Below are 19,139 nucleotides of genomic sequence, written 5' to 3' on the forward strand. Positions count from 1 at the left end.
CCATTATAAGTCAATGGGAGTGGGAGAAAGTTGAAAGGCACCTCTTTTGGACGAACACCATTTTTAACACTTTCAAACACCGTATTACAAGTAAACATGACTCACTGAACCGGAAAATGGCACCCATGATCCCTCGTTAAGTCCCTGAGGTCATCTCAGGTCACGGATGGTGTCTAAAAGTTTTTCACTAATAACCTCTGGTAGAGGTAGGCTAGAGCAGTGAAATCGCCTTAGATGTTTTCGGTTCGACGATGTGGATCGACTGATATGACCTTTTCCAAGAGCTGTTCACGGGCCCTGTGCGCGATAGGACCGTATAGAGGCTCCAAGCTCCGCCCACTGCGTCCCTTCCCGTCACCGCACACAGCGACCGCTGTGGTCGGTCGGACTCGGGACCGGCCACAGCGATGGCTGTGTGCGGTCCACTGCATGCAGCCGTGGGACGTCATACTGACCTACCCATCCCCTGCCCTCACGCCTGCTGCACACACCGCACTCAGCAGTTTGCGGCGCCCGTGAGCAGCTCTCCGGTCAGGTCATGACCTTGACCTAAGGTCAAATTTTCAAGTTGGCCTTTCTAGATTAAATTACAGTTTATTCGACGCTCTCGACGAGGGAAACACGATGCTGGTAAAAAAATAATGTCGTGACTCTTTTGAGTCAAAAGTTAGTGAAGAAAAACATGCTTCGTGAATACCGCTTTTTCAGTGTTCGTTGACCTGAGGTGAAATGTGGGCCCTGTTTCACCGGTGATAGCAGCACGCTACTATCAAATTGCGCGAGCTGACGTAATGTGATGACGTCACACTAATGACGTTTCGTGTAATCCGTGGGCTTTTTCATAGCTGCGTTTGGAACAGAGTTGCTGTCTCGTTGAATGCGTTTGATACATTCGCACGGCCGTGAAGATGTTAGCAGCAATATTTGATGACATCACACAGATTGCCGACGTCATGGTTTGTTGAGGTTTCCATGGAAACCCAATTTGACACGTGTGATAGCAGCGTGCTGCTATCACCGGTGAAACAGGGCCCCGATGCCACTCTCCGGAAAGAGGGCTAATCCGCGCCCGGCTGGGGGTCCTGGATTTCCACGCCCTGCTGGGGGGGGGGGGTGTTTGAACACCCCCCCTTCTAACTCGGCTCCTGGGCCACGTAGCGATACGCAGAAGGCGGCGTTCGAAAAAGCGCCAAAAATAATGACGAACTTATTTCGGTCACTTGTTTTGGTCAGGTCAAAGGTTAGGTCACCGGAGGTCATTGAAGGTAAAATTTGGCCGATTTTCTGGTCGAATGTCGACAATTTCCAACAAGCCAACGCATAACTCGGGAACAAATAGAGCTACAGCGCCGCAGAAAAGCGCATTCGATAGCCCTTTTAACGCCCTTTCTGAGTATTTCTCTCATATTTGACCAAACGTCAACGGTTTTGCCTGCAGGGGGCAACTGCTAAAATAGCCGTTTTTTCGGAAACAGTTCTTCTGTAATAATTTTTGACGCAAGCCTTGCACGAGGTTACTTTTACCGGCATCGTGTTCCTCTCGTCAAGACGCATCGAATGAACTATTGCGTGACCTTGAAAGGTCAACTTGAAAATTTGACCTCAGATCAAGGTCATGACCTGAGGCTTCTTGCACCAAACTACCGAGCTAGGTAAAATCGAAAAACCGGTTTTAGAATAAGCTAATCTAACGGTGGTAAATTTGTTTGCAATAGCCCAATACATAATCCTACATGTGCTTGCTAAATTTTGCACGCAAATTGTTACATTTGAGACTTGGACTGGGTATACGATGCAAAATAATCCAAGCATTGGTGCAAGAGGATTTTGGTGCAAGAGGTCTCAGACCGAAAATGGTCATGCTGCATATCAGTCGATCCGTGTCGTCGAGCTGAACACATCTAAGGCGTTTTCATCGCTCTAGCATGTCGCATTCAAAAATCAAAATTTATTTGCGAAAAACTGTTAGATACCATTCGTGACCTGAGATGACCTCAGGGGTATAAACAAGGGTCACGGACACCATTTTGATGTTCAGTGTGTCTTACTTTTAATTGTTAATTAATTTTAATAATAATTCTAATAATAATTCTTATTAAATATGAATAATAATTAAATATATAAATTTAAATATTGCTTATGAGGTTGGACTTATTTTTATGACCGGGAAAAACATTTTCAATCGATGCATTGTGAACCCTTTTTTATGTTCATTTTTTCAACGTGGTATAAGTAACACATTTTTCTTTCAGCACAACCCGCTGTTTTTCCTGATGTCTCCCAACTCTGTGAAGAAGCTCACAGCAGACGAGGGAAGGTGAGGTTAAATGAAATATTTCAGAAGACTTTGAATACTTAGCAGTTGTGCTACTGCTATGTGCATTGTGCATATTGTGCCGTGAGCCCTGCTAAATACTAACGTTGTTGTGCTGTCTGGTTTCTGGTTTGTGGTGACATTGTTGACTGTTTCGTTGTGATAATGTAAAGTTGAAACATTGAAGTGCCAATGTGAGCTGATTGATTACAATCCAAAAGCCTGTCAATGCAATGCCATATAACTAACACGGCCGTTTGGCCTGGTCGTCCGTTGCCAGGTCGCCGGGCGTCTCAGCTGCCGCGGATACCTGTGGCGGGCCGGCCCAGTCGGAGGAGCAGTCGGAGGGGGCGTCCTCAGCGGCGGCCGATCACTCTGCGCAATCAGGTGGGCGCCGGGATCGGGTCCGGTAGTGGTCTGAACATGGTCTGAATCTAGTCTGATTTTAGTCTGATTTTAGTCGTATTGCTATGCACTACAGTTGTACAGTTTTATTGCTAAGCACGGCAGTGATTTTAATCTTGTTGTTGCTATGTGGTAACTTTCGCGATGCCTAGCCAAGCCAAGCCTTTGAAGATGATTGGGTTAAATCCCATTTTGTATGGACTATGAATATTTGGTTAACGGTTTACATGTTTACCATGGGGTGCTCACAGTGGCCTCGCTTGTAATTCGTCAACACCATCCAGCCTATCCAATAGCGCCTTTCTTCAGTGAAATGTAGAGGAGCTTTCGTTCCCTCCAACCCAGGCACCTCTCGTCTGTACATCTCCCCAGCAGAGTCGCTCCCGGCCGCCACCTCCTCCAGGGCGCCCACTCCGAACGTGACCTATATTCTGCCCCTTCCCCCCTCCCTCTCTCCAGCAGAGTCGACCCAGGCCGCCCCCTCCTCCAGGGCGCTCAGTCGCCAGGAGCGGAAGCGGAAGAAGCTGCAGGCCCTGCTGGAGCTGGTCGTCAGAAATGATTCAGCCAAGGTGAGCGGGGTTTGACAGGGAGATGTGAGGCTGTGAACAGGACCGGTTGGTGACACTTTGCTACTGATTCATGCGATTATACTTTTATAGATCGATCAGGGTAAGCGAGGGTTTGTGTTTAATAGTTGAAAGCACTTTTCCAATATGTTGTGCTCCTCAGAGTACGGCATAGGGTAGGTGTATGCAGCTGCCCGGATGTAGCCGTTACCCGGCGGCTGTGTGATGCGTTCAGGCAGCCGGTGGCGCCGGGAAGGGAGGCCGCACCCCGGTGTGATGGGACGGGCGTCTGGTGCGTTCGGGCTTCCACAGTCGCTGGGGGGGGGGGGAGGAGGGGGGGGGCTTCCACGGTGGCTGGGGGGGGGGGGGTCACCGATATTTGAGTACCCATATGTGACGGGCGTTTGTTGGATTCAGGCAGCGGCCTCCGACGCCGGGGAGGCGGCGGTGCCCAGTAAGAAGGCCCGCCGGGAGTCGCCTCAGACGGAGCGGCTGTCCGGCAACACCACGAGCGCAGAGGTGAGCGGCGACGGCACACCGCGACTGGTGGGGACCGGGTGGTCTGTATACGACTCGTGGCACCCGTCCACCACCCCGCCAACACCCGGGGGGGGGGGGGGCTGGCACTGCAGCTGGGTCACCTGCCCACCGGCTTTGGAACGCTCCAATCGGCTCTCGTCTTGAATGATTGAATTTCAGGTCATTATGTTTATTGCTTTGGGAGGAATTCCGCATAAATTTTTCATTCTGCCCCAAACTCGCTCTCTTGTATTTAGTGGTGGACTTATTTATTCACACATTTTAACTTGTTAACATCGTTTTATTAAACATATTTAGCATTCATGTTTGTTGACATGTTGTGTTCGCCGTCAATTTGATGCTGTCTTGTTTCGTCGATCAGGTGTCATCAGTGATAAGCTCCGTGACTGATAAGCCGCCGGTACTGATCTGACTAGCAGCAGCTGTGGGCTGTGTGGGCCGCTACCGGGGCTCCTGGCTGACCTCTCTCCGTCCCCCCCCCCCTGCAGCGGGAGGACCAGGACCAGCAGAAGGACCAGGACCAGGCTGGGGGCGCGGCCGCCGACTACCGGCTGCTCCGCCAGACGCTGCGCAAGAAGCGCCGAAAACAGGTACAGGTGACGTGGAAAGGGAGCGGGCTGTGGCGGTGTACTATTTATGGTGGAGCTGGATGACTGAATAGGCTCCATGTGACTGAATGATCAGCTGAAATGAATATGGATCATATCGGGACACAACTTGACATAGCGCTAGTAGCTCATTTAACGAAGTGAAGTTTGTTCAAGTTACCATAAAAATGACGTTTTGTGCAGGCTTCATCAGTAAAATCATAATGATTTCTTCTCATAATTGACAGCACATCTGAGCGAACTAGACTCGTGATCTGAAGGCGTAGACGAGCATGAAATTATGTTGTTTTTTTGTCATGTTATAACAGTGCTGTCAGGCATGTATGTGAATGCAATTGTCTGCTCGCTGGACTGACAGCTGTGACTGTGACTGTGCCACTGACCGCTCCCCTGTGGTGGTGCCGACCATTTCCCCTGTGCCGGCAGCGTGTGCCCGAGTTCCGACTGTCCTGTACGGGCGACCACGCCTCGCTGCTAATGGCCGCCCACAGCCGGACGCCCATCTTCCTGCGCGACGTACAGACGCTGCTACTGAACGCAGTGGTGCCCGAGCACGCGCCCTGGCCCACGCGGTGAGAACGAGGGAGGGAGGGAGGGGGGAGGCGTGCACGGGCCCACACGGTGAGACAGAGGGAGGGGACGCCCTGGGCCACACGGCGAGACGAGGGAGGGGGCGCCCTGGCCCACCCGGTGAGACGAGGGAGGGAGGGAGGGAGGCGCCCTGGGCCACCCGGTGAGACAGAGGGAGGGGGAGGGAGGGAGGCGCCCTGGGCCACCCGGTGAGACAGAGGGAGGGGGCGCCCTGGGCCACACGGCGAGACGAGGGAGGGGGCGCCCTGGCCCACGCGGTGAGACAGAGGGAGGGAGGGAGGCGCACTGGCCCACACGGTGAGACGAGGGAGGGAGGGAGGGAGGGAGGCGCCCTGGGCCACACGGTGAGACGGGGAGGGAGGGAGGCGCCCTGGGCCACCCGGTGAGACAGAGGGAGGAAGGGAGGCGCCCTGGGCCACCCGGTGAGACAGAGGGAGGGGGAGGGAGGGAGGCGCCCCGGCCCACCCGGTGAGACCGAGGGGGAGGGAGGCGACCTGGCCCACGCGGTGAGACAGAGGGGGAGGGGGCGCCCTGGCCCACCCGGTGAGACGAGGGACAGGGAGGGGGCGCCCTGGCCCACCCGGTGAGACCGAGGGAGGGGGCGCCCTGGCCCACCCGGTGAGACTGAGGGAGGGAGACGCCCCGGCCCACACGGTGAGACTGAGGGAGGGAGGGAGGGGGCGCCCCGGCCCACACGGTGAGACCGAGGGAGGGGGCGCCCTGACCCACACGGTGAGACCGAGGGAGTGGGCGCCCTGGCCCACCCGGTGAGACTGAGGGAGGGAGGCGCCCTGGGCCACCCGGTGAGACCGAGGGGAGGGAGGGAGGGGGCGCCCCGGCCCACACGGTGAGACGGGGTAGGGAGGGACGCGGCCCACGCGGTTAAATTAAGCGCTGGCAAAATTTCACACGCCCTGGGTACAACTACAACGCCCTGGGCACATGGCTGTGCGTTTCCTAATCGTAATGCCAATTATTTGAAATTATTGTCATTGGCACTACTTTTCCATGTTTATGTAATGGTAACTGCCTATAGTTCAAGTGCTTAATGGTAAAAATTTAGTTGACAGTTGTGTAAAAGGTCGACCATGTGTGAACTTATTTATCAGCGTTAATAAGCTGGCTCACACCGTTAAGCTCCCGTTCCGTTCACACTCGTAAACGGAATGTCACGGATGCAATACAAGACGGCGAAATCACCAGTGTGTCGTGACCACAGCTCGCACCCGCTCTAACACTCCATCTCCGCCTAACGTCACACGCGGACCGTTAACCCTTCTCCCTCTCTTTGTATCAGCTGGTGTAACCTGTCTCACGCGGACTATGTGTGTCAGGTGGTTTAACCTGTCTCACGCGGACTCTGTATCAGGTGGTGTAACCTGTCTCACGCGGACTCTCTGTGTGTCAGGTGGTGTAACCTGTCTCACGCGGACTCCCTGTGTGTCAGGTGGTGTAACCTATCTCACGCGGACTCTGTATCAGGTGGTGTAACCTGTCTCACGCGGACTCTCTGTATCAGGTGGTGTAACCTGTCTCACGCGGACTCTGTATATCAGGTGGTGTAACCTGTCTCACGTGGACTCTATCAGGTGGTGTAACCTGTCTCACGCGGACTCTCTGTATCAGGTGGTGTAACCTGTCTCACGCGGACTCTGTATATCAGGTGGTGTAACCTGTCTCACGTGGACTCTATCAGGTGGTGTAACCTGTCTCACGCGGACTTTGTGTATCAGGTGGTGTAACCTGTCCCACGCGGACTCTCGTGTGTCAGGTGGTGTAACCTGTCCCACGCGGACTCTCGTGTGTCAGGTGGTGTAACCTGTCTCACGCGGACTCCCTGTGTGTCAGGTGGTGTAACCTGTCTCACGTGGACTCTCTGTGTTAGGTGGTGTAACCTGTCTCACGCGGACTCTTTGTGTATCAGGTGGTGTAACCTGTCTCACGCGGACTTTGTGTATCAGGTGGTGTAACCTGTCCCACGCGGACTCTCGTGTGTCAGGTGGTGTAACCTGTCTCACGCGGACTTTGTGTATCAGGTGGTGTAACCTGTCCCACGCGGACTCTCGTGTGTCAGGTGGTGTAACCTGTCTCACGCGGACTCTGTATCAGGTGGTGTAACCTGTCTCACGCGGACTCCCTGTGTCAGGTGGTGTAACCTGTCTCACACGGACTCTGTATCAGGTGGTGTAACCTGTCTCACGCGGACTCTGTATCAGGTGGTGTAACCTGTCTCACGCGGACTCCCTGTGTCAGGTGGTGTAACCTGTCTCACGCGGACTCTGTGTCAGGGGGTGTAACCTGTCTCACGCGGACTCTGTATCAGGTGGTGTAACCTGTCTCACGCGGACTCCCTGTGTCAGGTGGTGTAACCTGTCTCACACGGACTCTGTATCAGGTGGTGTAACCTGTCTCACGCGGACTCTGTATCAGGTGGTGTAACCTGTCTCACGCGGACTCCCTGTGTCAGGTGGTGTAACCTGTCTCACACGGACTCTGTATCAGGTGGTGTAACCTGTCTCACGCGGACTCTCTGTATCAGGTGGTGTAACCTGTCTCACGCGGACCGGCTGCGCCGCACGCTGGCCGTGGTCGTGGACGGCCTGTCGCTGAGGGAGCTCCAGGAGCACAGGGATGTGTTCCAGTCGACCCTGACGCTGTTCCCTCATCAGGTCGGTGACGGGGAGGGACAGAGCGCTGTAAGGTATGTGGGGAGGGACCCTGACGCTGTTCCCTCATCAGTTCGGTGACGGGGAGGGGGAGGGCGGGCTGAAGGTGTGTGGAGAGGGGGAGTTGAATGGGTGGACTGGACGTAGAAAACATGAGTTAACAGCCTCGAATAATCCTTTGGTTCGTGTGGCCGTCCAACTTTGATCTTCCTTTTGTCAGTTATAATGCTAGGCCACAGCTATAGAAGCGATTTATTGAAATATTTTATGATTCATAACATACTTTTGCTTCCTAGGATGCAACGACCCACCCAAATTTGCCTAAAAATGCCTTGACATCTAGCCCTAACCGTGGCCAACCTCAGGAGCTGTCCCAATCACTGGTCCCTGACCTCTGACCCCTGATCCCTGATCTGTGCCCACTGCCGGCAGACGGAGCTGATCTCTCCGGGTCTGACCTCTGAACCTGTCACTTCTGACATCTGACCTCTGACCTCTGACCTATGACCTCTGACCTATGACCTCTGACCTATGACCTCTGACGTGTGACCTGTGCCCACTGCCGTCAGACGGAGCTGATCTCTCCGGGTCTGACCTCTGAACCTGTCACTTCTGACATCTGACCTCTGACCTTTGACCTATGACCTCTGACCTATGACCTCTGACCTATGACCTCTGACGTGTGACCTGTGCCCACTGCCGTCAGACGGAGCTGATCTCTCCGGGTCTGGGCTCAGTTCATATAGAGTCCCTTTGCTGCTAAGTGACACTTATTGGAAAGGGCGACCCTACAAATGGCTTCATATAGCTACCCTTACACACCTTCACCAACGTTCCCAAAAGTGTCCCTTTGATAAGTGGCACTTTGGCAAAGTGACACTTGCCGACTGGCCTTTCTATATGAACTGGACCCTGACCTCTGAACCTGTCACTTCTGACATCTGACCTATGACCTCTGACCTGTGACCTATAAACTGTGACCTGTTCCCGCTGCCGGCAGACGGAGCTGATCTCTCCGGCTCACTACGGCACCAGCGTGGCGGAGGAGATCCTGAACGTGCCGCTCAGCATGACGCACAAACACCGCCTGGTTAAACGTGAGTGGCACAAACACCGCCTGGTCAAACGGGAATGACATATCACACAAACACCGCCTGGTCAAACAGGAGTGACATATCACACAAACACCGCCTGGTCAAACGGGAGTGTTATATCACACAAACATTGATTGGTCAAACGTGAGTCGCACAAACACCGCCTGGTTAAACGTGAGTGGCACAAACACTGGTCAAATATGAGTGGCGTAAACACTGGTCAAACATGAGTGGCATAAACACTGGTCAAATATGAGTGGTAACTGGTACAAACACTGGTCAAATATGAGTGGCACAAACACCGCCTGGTCAAACGGGAGTGACATATCACACAAACACCGCCTGGTCAAACGGGAGTGTTATATCACACAAACATTGATTGGTCAAACGTGAGTCGCACAAACACCGCCTGGTTAAACGTGAGTGGCACAAACACTGGTCAAATATGAGTGGCACAAACACTGGTCAAATATGAGTGGCACAAACCTGGTCAAACGGGAGTGTCACAAACACTGGTCAAATATGAGTGGCACAAACACTGGTCAAATATGAGTGGCACAAACACTGGTTAAACGGGAGTGATCGCTCAACTCCACACCATTACGGGCTGTCACCCGGCGCTGGTGGCAGAGGACGTCCTGTCGTCGGTTAGTGGTGTGATGCCGTGGTGCGGGGTGCTGATGGCGGTTTCGCTCAATGGTGCTGGTGTCACCGGGGCAATAACAGTGTTGTATTTGATGACATTGCTTGCTGTACCAGCTGCATATTAGCTTACCGATAGGCTGTAATTTGTAGGCATTTACCGGCAGGGTTGTGCTTGACTCATGAGTCGAGTCAAAAATTTGACTCAACTCTGACTCAAATGAGTCAGATTTGAGTCGAGTCGGATAAAATGTTGAGCTTTTGAGTTGAGTCAGAGTTGAGTCATACAAAAAATATGAAGGTGTTGAGTTGAGTCAGAGTTGATCAGTAATATAACTTTTGACATTGAGTTAAGTCAAACATTTAGGAACATGAGTCAGCTGGCTCAACTTTCTAGAAGGAATATATATATATATATATATATATATATATATATATATATATATATATATATATATATATATATATATATATATATATTCCTGCATATTAGCCTTTCATCCCCCGCGCTTAACAACTTAGCCCTGGCCCTGCTGCCGGATTTTTTCCACCCCCCTCCCCCGCTAAACAACTTTTTTATCTGAGTCAATTTTGAGTCAACTTAATTGACTCAACAAAAAATTTGAGTCAAGTTTGAGTCGACTCATATTTTCATTGAGCCGCTTGAGTCATGAGTCGAGTCAAGGGGAAAAAATCAGCTCCTTGTTTGAGTCAGAGTTGAGTCAGAGCTTTCTGAAGTTGAATGATGAGTCGAGTCGGCAAATATTTTTGAGTCGAGCACAACCCTGTTTACCGGGGATGTTTTCATAGTCCTTCAGACGTGACAACATTTGTAAACTAATTTTTGTTAAACTTTACTTTCGAAATACAGCACTGTATGATGAGATCCATTGCCATGTTCGGGCAGAGCTGGGCAGTCTGGACGGCGCGGTGCAGGCGGGTCTGATCCGCCGCCAGTGGGGCGACTCCGAGTCCCCCGGCGCCGACGCGCCGCTGCCGCGCACCCTGCCGGAGCCGGCCGCCGTCGGTCGCACCGCCCTGCTGCTGGATATCTCGCAGCTCATGGACGAGGGCTACCCGCTGCCCGGCGCCGGACAGTACAGCAAACAGTTCGCCGGCTTCGTGCCCACCAAGGACAAGTACAAACCGGTGAGGGAGCAGGACAAATATAGACCAGTGAGAGGGGTAGGGGACCATTACAAAACCAGTAAGGGAGCGCAGGGGCTACGGTAGGGGCTCAGTGTCCGAAAAGGACATGTACAATGTGGACTGTATTGCGACCAGTTGTTGGAGCGGGAAAGGGCACACTTACAGTGCCGGCCTGCACGCCGGATGCTCTCAATGCCTACTATGCGAGTGTAGGCCCCACTACAGTGGCTAGCGTTCCCGTACCAGAGACGGTCCCACCCGTCAGGATTCCGCGTGTACTCACATGCGCATTCCGTGTACGGACTGTATCGTATGACGCTCTGTTCAGCCTCATCCAGTGCATGAAAAAATCTACTTTTACCGGCCTTGACGGAATCAGCATAGACATGATCAAACGGTTCTTTTACGGTATGGGCCATGTTTTGTTGGACATTGTAAATAGTTCTTTAGAAACAGGATTAGTGCCAACTTCGTGGAAACACGCTTTAGTCACGGCTATTCCCAAGGGTGCTAAAGCAGACAGTTCACAACCGTGTAACACTAGACCAATTTCCATGCTACCCAGTGTCATGAAAGTTGTCGAGCGCGTAGTACAGTGTCAGCTCACCGAATACTTCCAGGAGCACGAACTGTTCACGGATGCGCAGCACGTTTACCGACGGGGTCGGTCTACAGAGACGGCGCTGGCAGTTATCACCGACAGTGTATATAGAGCGATGGATATTGGAGAAATTTCCGTTCTTGTGCTCCTAGACCTTTCCAAATGTTTCGATGTCATTAGTCATGAAAAGATGCTAGAAAAACTCAGTTTGTACAACATCGAAACCACTTGGTTTAGGCATTACCTTGATGGTCATTCACAGCAGGTCAAAGTGCAAAACACCAATGGTTCTGTCCTTTTCTCAAGGTCTTTGCCAGTTGAATCGGGAATCTTCCAAGGTGGTTCTCTCAGCTGTGTTTTGTTCTCCATATTTGCGAACGATATGTGTCTCCATGTGCCCGATGTCACGATTGTGCAGTTTGCCGATGATACTCAGCTCCTCGTCTCCGGAAAAAAGGCCGACCTGACCAACCTAGTCATGAAAATGGAGCGTGCTCTGTCGCGGATTTTTGCATGGTTTTGTTCCAACAATATGAAAGTCAACGCTTCAAAAACACAGATGATAGTGCTCGGTACACGCCAGATGCTCAAAGGACTGCCACCCGTATGCATTAGATTTGCTGGTGCTACCGTTCACGAGTCCCAAACTGTTAAAAATCTCGGCGTTATCATGGACAAGCATCTTACGTACCATGACCATGTCAACCATGTGGTATCAAAGTGCACGGGGGCGCTTCTAGCGCTCAACCATGCGAAGCACGTGCTACCGCCTGCCACACTGAGACCGATTGTGACATCTCTTGTTGTGTCTACACTGCGCTATTGTATATCGATCTATGGTACATGCGGCACCACTGAACTTCATCGGGTGCAAAAAGTGCTTAACTTTTGTGCGCGGGTTGTAAGTGGCCGGCGAAGGTATAGCCACGTGACCGATGTCCTCAGAGATCTGAAGTGGCTCAGCGCGACAAATTTGGTACTGTACCACAGAATATGTAACGTGCGAGCCATTGCTCAGACTGGCCAGCCTTCCGCTATTGCCAGTTCCCTGGAAAGCGCAACCGATCACGGCCACAACACCCGTAACGCCGAGCGACTCAGGCTTCCTCGGATACGCACTGAGGCGGGACGAAGGCAGCTGCTATATAGCGGAGTCGATGCGTACAATGTGTTCTGTGCCACCTACGAAGGGCGAGTGTCTTTTAAACGAGCAGTCAAACTTCACTTGTTACAAAATCAGACGTAGGTAGACACGGTTTAACGATTCATTGTGATGAATGTGTGATACGATGAATGGTGTATGTCTTAGCCTGTTCTTATCTTATCAATTGACATTGCATTAATGAAAAGCCGCCTACCAGCGGATTTAATGTGAATACACGAACGAACAAAAAGGCGAGTGATTTTAGCGACGAAGCATGGACCGCGAGGGAAGAGTGACCGGATTTGAGGGTGCCGGGGTCACTGTGAGGTGTATGTCACAGTCTCCCCCTCTACCACAGGTGACGGACCAGTCCCCGATGTCCTGTGAGGTGTATGTCACAGTCTCCCACCTGTACCACAGGTGACGGACCAGTCCCCGATGTACTCGATCGACTGCGAGATGTGCGTCACGCGCAGCGGCTCCGAGCTGACCAGCATCTCCGTGCTGGACGAGTCTGAGCAGCTCGTCTACGGCACGCTGGTCAAACCGGATAACCCCATCCTCGACTACGTGACCCGATACTCGGGCATCACCGCCGAGCGACTGGAGGTGGGTGCAGAGAGGGACGGAGGGTGCAGCTGTGGTGTCACCGCCGAGCGACTGGAGGTGGGTGCAGAGAGGGACGGAGGGTGCTGCGGTGTCACCGCCGAGCGACTGGAGGTGGGTGCAGAGAGGGACGGAGGGTGCTGTGGTGTCACCGCCGAGCGACTGGAGGTGGGTGCAGAGAGGGACGGAGGGTGCAGCTGTGGTGTCACCGCCGAGCGACTGGAGGTGGGTGCAGAGAGGGACGGAGGGGCTGTGGTGTCACCGCCGAGCGACTGGAGGTGGGTGCAGAGAGGGACGGAGGGTGCAGCTGTGGTGTCACCGCCGAGCGACTGGAGGTGGGTGCAGAGAGGGACGGAGGGTGCAGCTGTGGTGTCACCGCCGAGCGACTGGAGGTGGGTGCAGAGAGGGACGGAGGGTGCAGCTGTGGTGTCACCGCCGAGCGACTGGAGGTGGGTGCAGAGAGGGACGGAGGGTGCAGCTGTGGTGTCACCGCCGAGCGACTGGAGGCCGGTCGAGGCTGTAAGTGAAGTAATCTTTTGTGGAGGCTGCGGGGTGGAGTGGAGCTGGCTTTGTCTAGTGGGGAGGGTTAGAGATGGGGGAGAGGGAGAGGCTGCGGTTATGGAGGCAAGGTCCATGCTAGCCGCCAGGTATTGATCGTTGAAGATGTGCCCAAGTGTAAAGGTATGAATCACTGACCTACACTGGCTCCCAGATCCGGCACCGGAGTCGGTTATGATACGTTGCTGACCGGGGCCTCTCACACGGCTCCAAGGGCTGGATGGGCGGACTTTGAGAGGCTCGACCAGAATCTCAACAAGCGGGTGATTTGTCCCATATTGTCAGCGCGAGGCGAGCATGCCATCTTTCCGTCGTCGACGTCGGAGTCGTGTGTGCCAGGGGATGTAGCGCAGTGGTAGCGCGTTCGCTTTGCATGTGAAAGGCCCCGGGTTCAATCCCCGGCATCTCCAGTCTTTAGTTCCTCGCGTGCTGTGCAGTTGGCGGGGTGCTGCTTTAGCTTCCTCCCCTCCCCCCATTACAAGATGGGTAAATGAGGTGCCTGCCTTTGATGAGGGCGTGCTGCGTGGCTGTCAAAATTGGACAACCGTACGTGAGGGTATCTGTATCGCAATGTGCACTGTTTTTCCCGCTTATAGCAGAAACAGCAGACTTTTGATGCACACAAAAGAAGTGTCATACGACTGATACCTCGTGGATGTGTCCGCTGGCCGTGACCAGTGTCTGTCTGTGCTCGCAGGGGGTGTGACTAGTGTTGTGTCTACAGTCTGTTTTTCCCTGCAGAGGGTGTAACCAGTGGTGTGTCTACTGTCTGTGCCCGCAGGGGGTGACGACTCGGCTCGAGGACGTGCAGAAGGCGCTGCGGGAGCTGCTGCCGGCAGACGCTATCCTCATCGGACAGAGCTTCAACCACGACCTGCGCGCCATGCAGGTAACTCGGGGCTGAGCTGCAGGTAACTCAGGCTGAGCTGCAGTTCACCCGGGCTGAGCTGGAGGTAACTCGGGCTGAGCTGCAGGTAACTCGGGCTGAGCTGTAGGTAACTTGGGCTGAGCTGCAGGTAACTCGGGGCTTAGCTGCAGGTAACTCGGGCTGAGCTGCAGGTAAGCCGTACTGGGCTGTAGGTAACTCAGGGCTGAGCTGCAGGTAACCCGGGCTGACCTGCTTGTATCCCTGGTAGTGTCTCGCTACCAGCAGGCTGATTCGGGAGAAACAAGGCCTAGTTGTACAGTTAGTGACATAGTTTGTAGCTTGTTCCCCTTTTTCTCAATACTGCGGCTCTTTTTGCCCAGCCACAGCATCATGTGGAAGCTGAGAATGCCATCTGGTAATTGTTAGGCAGCTGCGTCTGAGTGTGTTTACCACAGAGGTGCGGGGTATTCTGCCATCGCGGTGCCGCTACTGTACTTCATGCGCTGAATGACTGTGTCCCTCTCATTTGTCTTCTTTGATGCATTTTCATCAGGGATGCGGAGCCGGAGCCGGAGCCGGAGCCGGAGCCGCCGGAGCCGGCATATTTTGCCCGGAGCCGGAGCCGGAGCCGGAGCCGTGAAACAATATAGCCCGGAGCCGGAGCCGGAGCCGGAGCCGTCAAAAAAGGGGGCGACTCCGGCTCCTTTTCTTAAGAGGAAACAATTATTTACCTAGTTCGGTTTGACAGTACAAGGCGTAAAACAATCTGGTATTCAAAATAGCCTTGTTATACAAATACAGAAGCAACGTGTAGGTACAAATCCCATCGCCTTTTTTCTTCCACCCGTATTTAATTGATCGCATAGGGGATGTACTGAGTAGAAGCCGGAGCCGGAGCCGCCGGAGCCGGAGCCGGAGCCGGATCATTTTACTCGGAGCCGGAGCCGGAGCCGGAGCCGCCATGACATTTCACCCGGAGCCGGAGCCGGAGCCGGAGCCGATTTTTTTCTCCGGAGCCGGAGCCGGAGCCGGAGCCGTCAGAAATTTCCACGGCTCCGCATCCCTGATTTTCATAGCTCAAGCTAAGGCGTCGATTTTCTTTATTAGCTTCTGGATGTTTAATAATTTTGATTGTATCCATAATTTTCTCCTCGACAGATCGTTACCTTTTCACTTTCATCTAAAGAGGAGGTTAACACTACATGCAGGGGTAGCGCCTAGCAGCACTGAGTGCGTCTGGGGCCGATAGACGGCACCGCCTGCCGCCAACTGACTCCTCCCTCCCTGCCTCCCCCCTCTGGCGCAGATGATGCACCCGTACATTATCGACACGAGCGTCATATTCAACGTGACGGGGGTGCGGCACCGCAAGACCAAGCTGTCGCTGCTGTCCTACATGTTTCTCGGAGAGACTATCCAGGTAACGGCCGAGGAACGGGGACTGCCACCTGGGCTGGGTGGCTGAGCAGTGAGCACCCGATATTATAGTTAGGAGTCTCAGCAAACGAACTCGTTCACTTTGAGAGTAGCACATCAATTAGTGATGGGCGTAATTTACATGCTCCAAAAATAGACAGGGGCATCGCGAGTTTGCTCAAAGGACGCAGGCCCGGATCAATTTAACCCGCGCCCCGCTGGGCTATTCAGCCTTACGCGCCCTGCTGGGGGGGGGGGGGGGGGCAGATTCTGCCCCCCCCCCTGTCTAACTTCCGAACCGATGGTCGTAGAAAGACGGGGAAAACGGCAATCGAAAGCTCTCAACAAGGCGGATCTTAGGAGCCCAAATTTTTTTGCTTAAGTAGGTCAGAGGTCAGGTCAAGGTCAGGTCAAGGGTACAAAATGCAAGTTTCTACAGTATCGGCCTTGCACCGTAGTTGCCGAAGAATGGACTGAGACTGATTGCCCAAAACGTGTTCTTAGACTACCAAGACAATATTCGTTGCACACAATGTCATTCAAAGGTCAAGGTCAAGGTCAGGTCAGGTCAGGTCAGGTCACCAAAAACAAAATATAGAAAAGGGCATGTGCGACACATGTTTTATGGGTCATTTTACTCATGGAATTCAATAGGCACACTCAATAAGTGATGTGGACCACCTCTGGATGAATTTCAGGTCGAGGTCAGGTTAAGGTCAGGTCAAGTGAGGTCAAATTTTGAAGTTGGTTGTTAAGGCCTAAAAAGGTGTCTATCCGATGCAGTTTTTCACGGCGAATCGAATGGTGCTATTTTTGTTTCCGTACGAGGTCTAGAACTTCCAAAAAAATCATTTTTTTCAAAAATTGTGTGTGTCGTGACGTCATAAAATTTTGAATAACTCCCACATGTTTGAACCGATTCTTCTAAACATTGGTATGTAGGTGCACATAGACCAGTTCTTTGACATATATTCCGATTTTTTCGATAAACCCAAGATTTTGGATTTTATAAATATTTTCCCAAAAAAGTCAGTTTTTTGGAACATTTTTGGCCAAAATCAAAAATTTTCAAAAAACTGAGATAGCCATTTGATAGACAAAGTAGAATCACGTATAACCTTTTTTGTTACGTCTTGATTCCTTTAAAAATGAAGATGTTAGCGGCGTTTGAAATTTTGCCGTTTTTGAGGCGAAAACGGCGAACATGACGTCACTAAAACGTCAATTTCTCAAAAATTTTCTGACGGATTTCGCTCAAATATTCAGGGAGCGTGTCAAATTGATGTATGATAAGGTACTGAAAGTTTTACGGCGCTGGCGTAACGCGTTTAGAAGTTATTGGCGAAAAACGGGAGGGGGGGGGGCAGATTCTGCCCCCCCCCCCAGCGGGGCGCGGGTTAATAAAGGGTGTTGCCAATGCACTTTAGAAATGTCGAGGACTGCAACTATCGACCAAAATGACGTACCGAGTCGCCCTCCAATGGTCCATTACCTTTATTTAAGCTGCATCGGCCAGATGGTTATAAAATGGCGACAATGGCGACGTATCTGACACAGTGTGTTCCTCTGTCACTGATGGTGCCCCCCCCCCTCCGCAGAACGACGTGACCGGCCACGACGCCACTGAGGACGCCCTGGCCGCGCTGCGGCTGGTGCAGCGTAAACTGGCGCGCGGCTACACGTACGGCGACGCGGCCCAGGGCGGCTACGTGCCTTGTATGAACGGCAGCGGTCCGGAGCCCGAGGACGACTCGGCGCTGCCGGCGGCCGTCAACATGGACGGCTACTACACCAGCCTGCTGGGACGGGTCCAGGAGGTCGGCGTTACCAGTGAGTATACCAGCTCTGTGTTAGTAACTACACCAGCCTGCTGGGGCGGGTCCAGGAGGTCGGCGTTACCAGTGAGTATACCAGCTCTGTGTTAGTAACTGTACCAGCCTGCTGGGGCGCGTCCAGGAGGTCGGCGTTACCAGTGAGTATACCAGCTCTATGTTAGTAACTGCACCAGCCTGCTGGGACGCGTCCAGGAGGTCGGCGTCACCAGTGAGTACACCAGCTCTGTGTTAGTAACTACCTCAGCCTGCCGGGACAGGTACCAGTGAGTGTACCAGCTCTGTGCTAGTAACTGCACCAGCCTGCTGGGGCGGGTCCAGGAGGTCGGCGTCACCAGTGAGTATACCAGCTCTGTGTTAGTAACTGTACCAGTCTGTTGGGACGGTTCCAGGAGGTCGGCGTTACCAGTGGGCAGTGAGTGTACCAAGTCTATGTGAGCAAGTGCACCCGTCTGTTGGGGCGGTTACTAGTGAGTGTACCAGCCCCTTGTTAGTGACTACACCAGCCTGCTGTCACGGTTACCAGTGAGTGCACCAGCTCATGTTAGTAACTACACCAGTCTGCTGGGACTGTTATAAGTGAGTGTACCAGCTCTATGTTAGTAGCGGCACCAGCCTACTGGGACGGGTACCAGTGAGTGTACCAGCTCTGTGTTAATAACCACACCAGCCTACTGGGGGCGGGTCCGGTCCAGGAGGTCGGTGTCACCCGGTGAATGTACCAGCTCTATGTAAGTAACTATACCAGCCTGCTGGGACGGGTACCAGTGAGTGTACCAGCTCTGTGTTAGTAACTGCACCAGTCTGCTGGGACGCGTCCAGGAGGTGGGCGTCACCATTGAGTAATATATGTTAACACCTTACGTGCTGTGCCGTTATGCTGAGACTGTACTGTACCGGGAGTTCTATATCCATGCTGCACCATGCAGCTGCGCCGCGCCCGAATGTTTGTACTGTGTGATGCTCTGATGTGGTTATGCCCGAGTCTAGGACGGCTGCGATATCAACCAGCTGTGCCGGTTGCCATACCAGTCTGCCTGCCAGGCTAGCTGTCTCACTTCAAACAGGCGGCACTCACACTCCACTACACTGACCGGCATGGTCACCGCGCCTCAGCCCATGCCGCCCGGCCCACACCCCGACTGACCTCATTGGCTGTGTCCGCAGCGTCGATCGTGGCCTCCGGACCGGGGGCGGACATCTACCGCGTGGCGTGTGAGGCCACCAGTCACCCGTCCCTGAGCCTGGACCACGTCCCCAGCAACCGGCAGGTGAGTGTCAGTTCCCTGAGCCTGGACCAGGCCACCAGCCACCCGTCCCTAACCTGGACCAGGCCACCAGCCACCCGTCCCTAACCTGGACCAGGCCACCAGCCACCCGTCCCTAACCTGGACCAGGCCACCAGCCACCCGTCCCTGAGTCTGGACCACGTCCCCAGCAGCCGGCAGGTGAGAAGGGGCCCCTGAGCCTGGACTAGGTCCCCAGCAACCGGCGGGTCAGCGGCGGGTCCCTGAGCCTGGGCCAGGCCACCAGTCGCCG

General features: G+C 53.4%; 1 protein-coding gene and 1 non-coding gene across 5 annotated transcripts in view; both read left to right on the forward strand.

Moving 5' to 3' along the window:
* Positions 1–19,139, forward strand: part of LOC122369056 — a 29,823-nt gene that overhangs the window by 2,684 nt on the left and 8,000 nt on the right. For 2 of the 4 annotated variants that reach the window (XM_043343434.1, XM_043343435.1), the window contains exons 3-16: positions 2,253–2,317; positions 2,595–2,701; positions 3,179–3,288; positions 3,703–3,804; positions 4,314–4,415; positions 4,860–5,005; positions 7,564–7,693; positions 8,691–8,787; positions 10,334–10,575; positions 12,741–12,929; positions 14,266–14,373; positions 15,659–15,772; positions 17,367–17,598; positions 18,768–18,871. In XM_043343434.1, the coding sequence (XP_043199369.1) occupies positions 2,253–2,317; positions 2,595–2,701; positions 3,179–3,288; positions 3,703–3,804; positions 4,314–4,415; positions 4,860–5,005; positions 7,564–7,693; positions 8,691–8,787; positions 10,334–10,575; positions 12,741–12,929; positions 14,266–14,373; positions 15,659–15,772; positions 17,367–17,598; positions 18,768–18,871 (1,848 nt within the window). The remainder of the gene's footprint in view (positions 1–2,252; positions 2,318–2,594; positions 2,702–3,178; positions 3,289–3,702; positions 3,805–4,313; positions 4,416–4,859; positions 5,006–7,563; positions 7,694–8,690; positions 8,788–10,333; positions 10,576–12,740; positions 12,930–14,265; positions 14,374–15,658; positions 15,773–17,366; positions 17,599–18,767; positions 18,872–19,139) is intronic. The other 2 variants (XM_043343436.1, XM_043343437.1) reach the window with 1 other exon arrangement.
* Trnaa-ugc lies at positions 13,823–13,894 on the forward strand. The gene has a single exon. It is a non-coding gene; the product is annotated as a tRNA-Ala (tRNA).

The sequence above is a fragment of the Amphibalanus amphitrite genome, unplaced genomic scaffold, assembly GCF_019059575.1.
Source record: "Amphibalanus amphitrite isolate SeventyFive unplaced genomic scaffold, NRLGWU_Aamphi_draft 001002F_arrow, whole genome shotgun sequence".
NCBI lineage: Eukaryota > Metazoa > Arthropoda > Thecostraca > Balanomorpha > Balanidae > Amphibalanus > Amphibalanus amphitrite.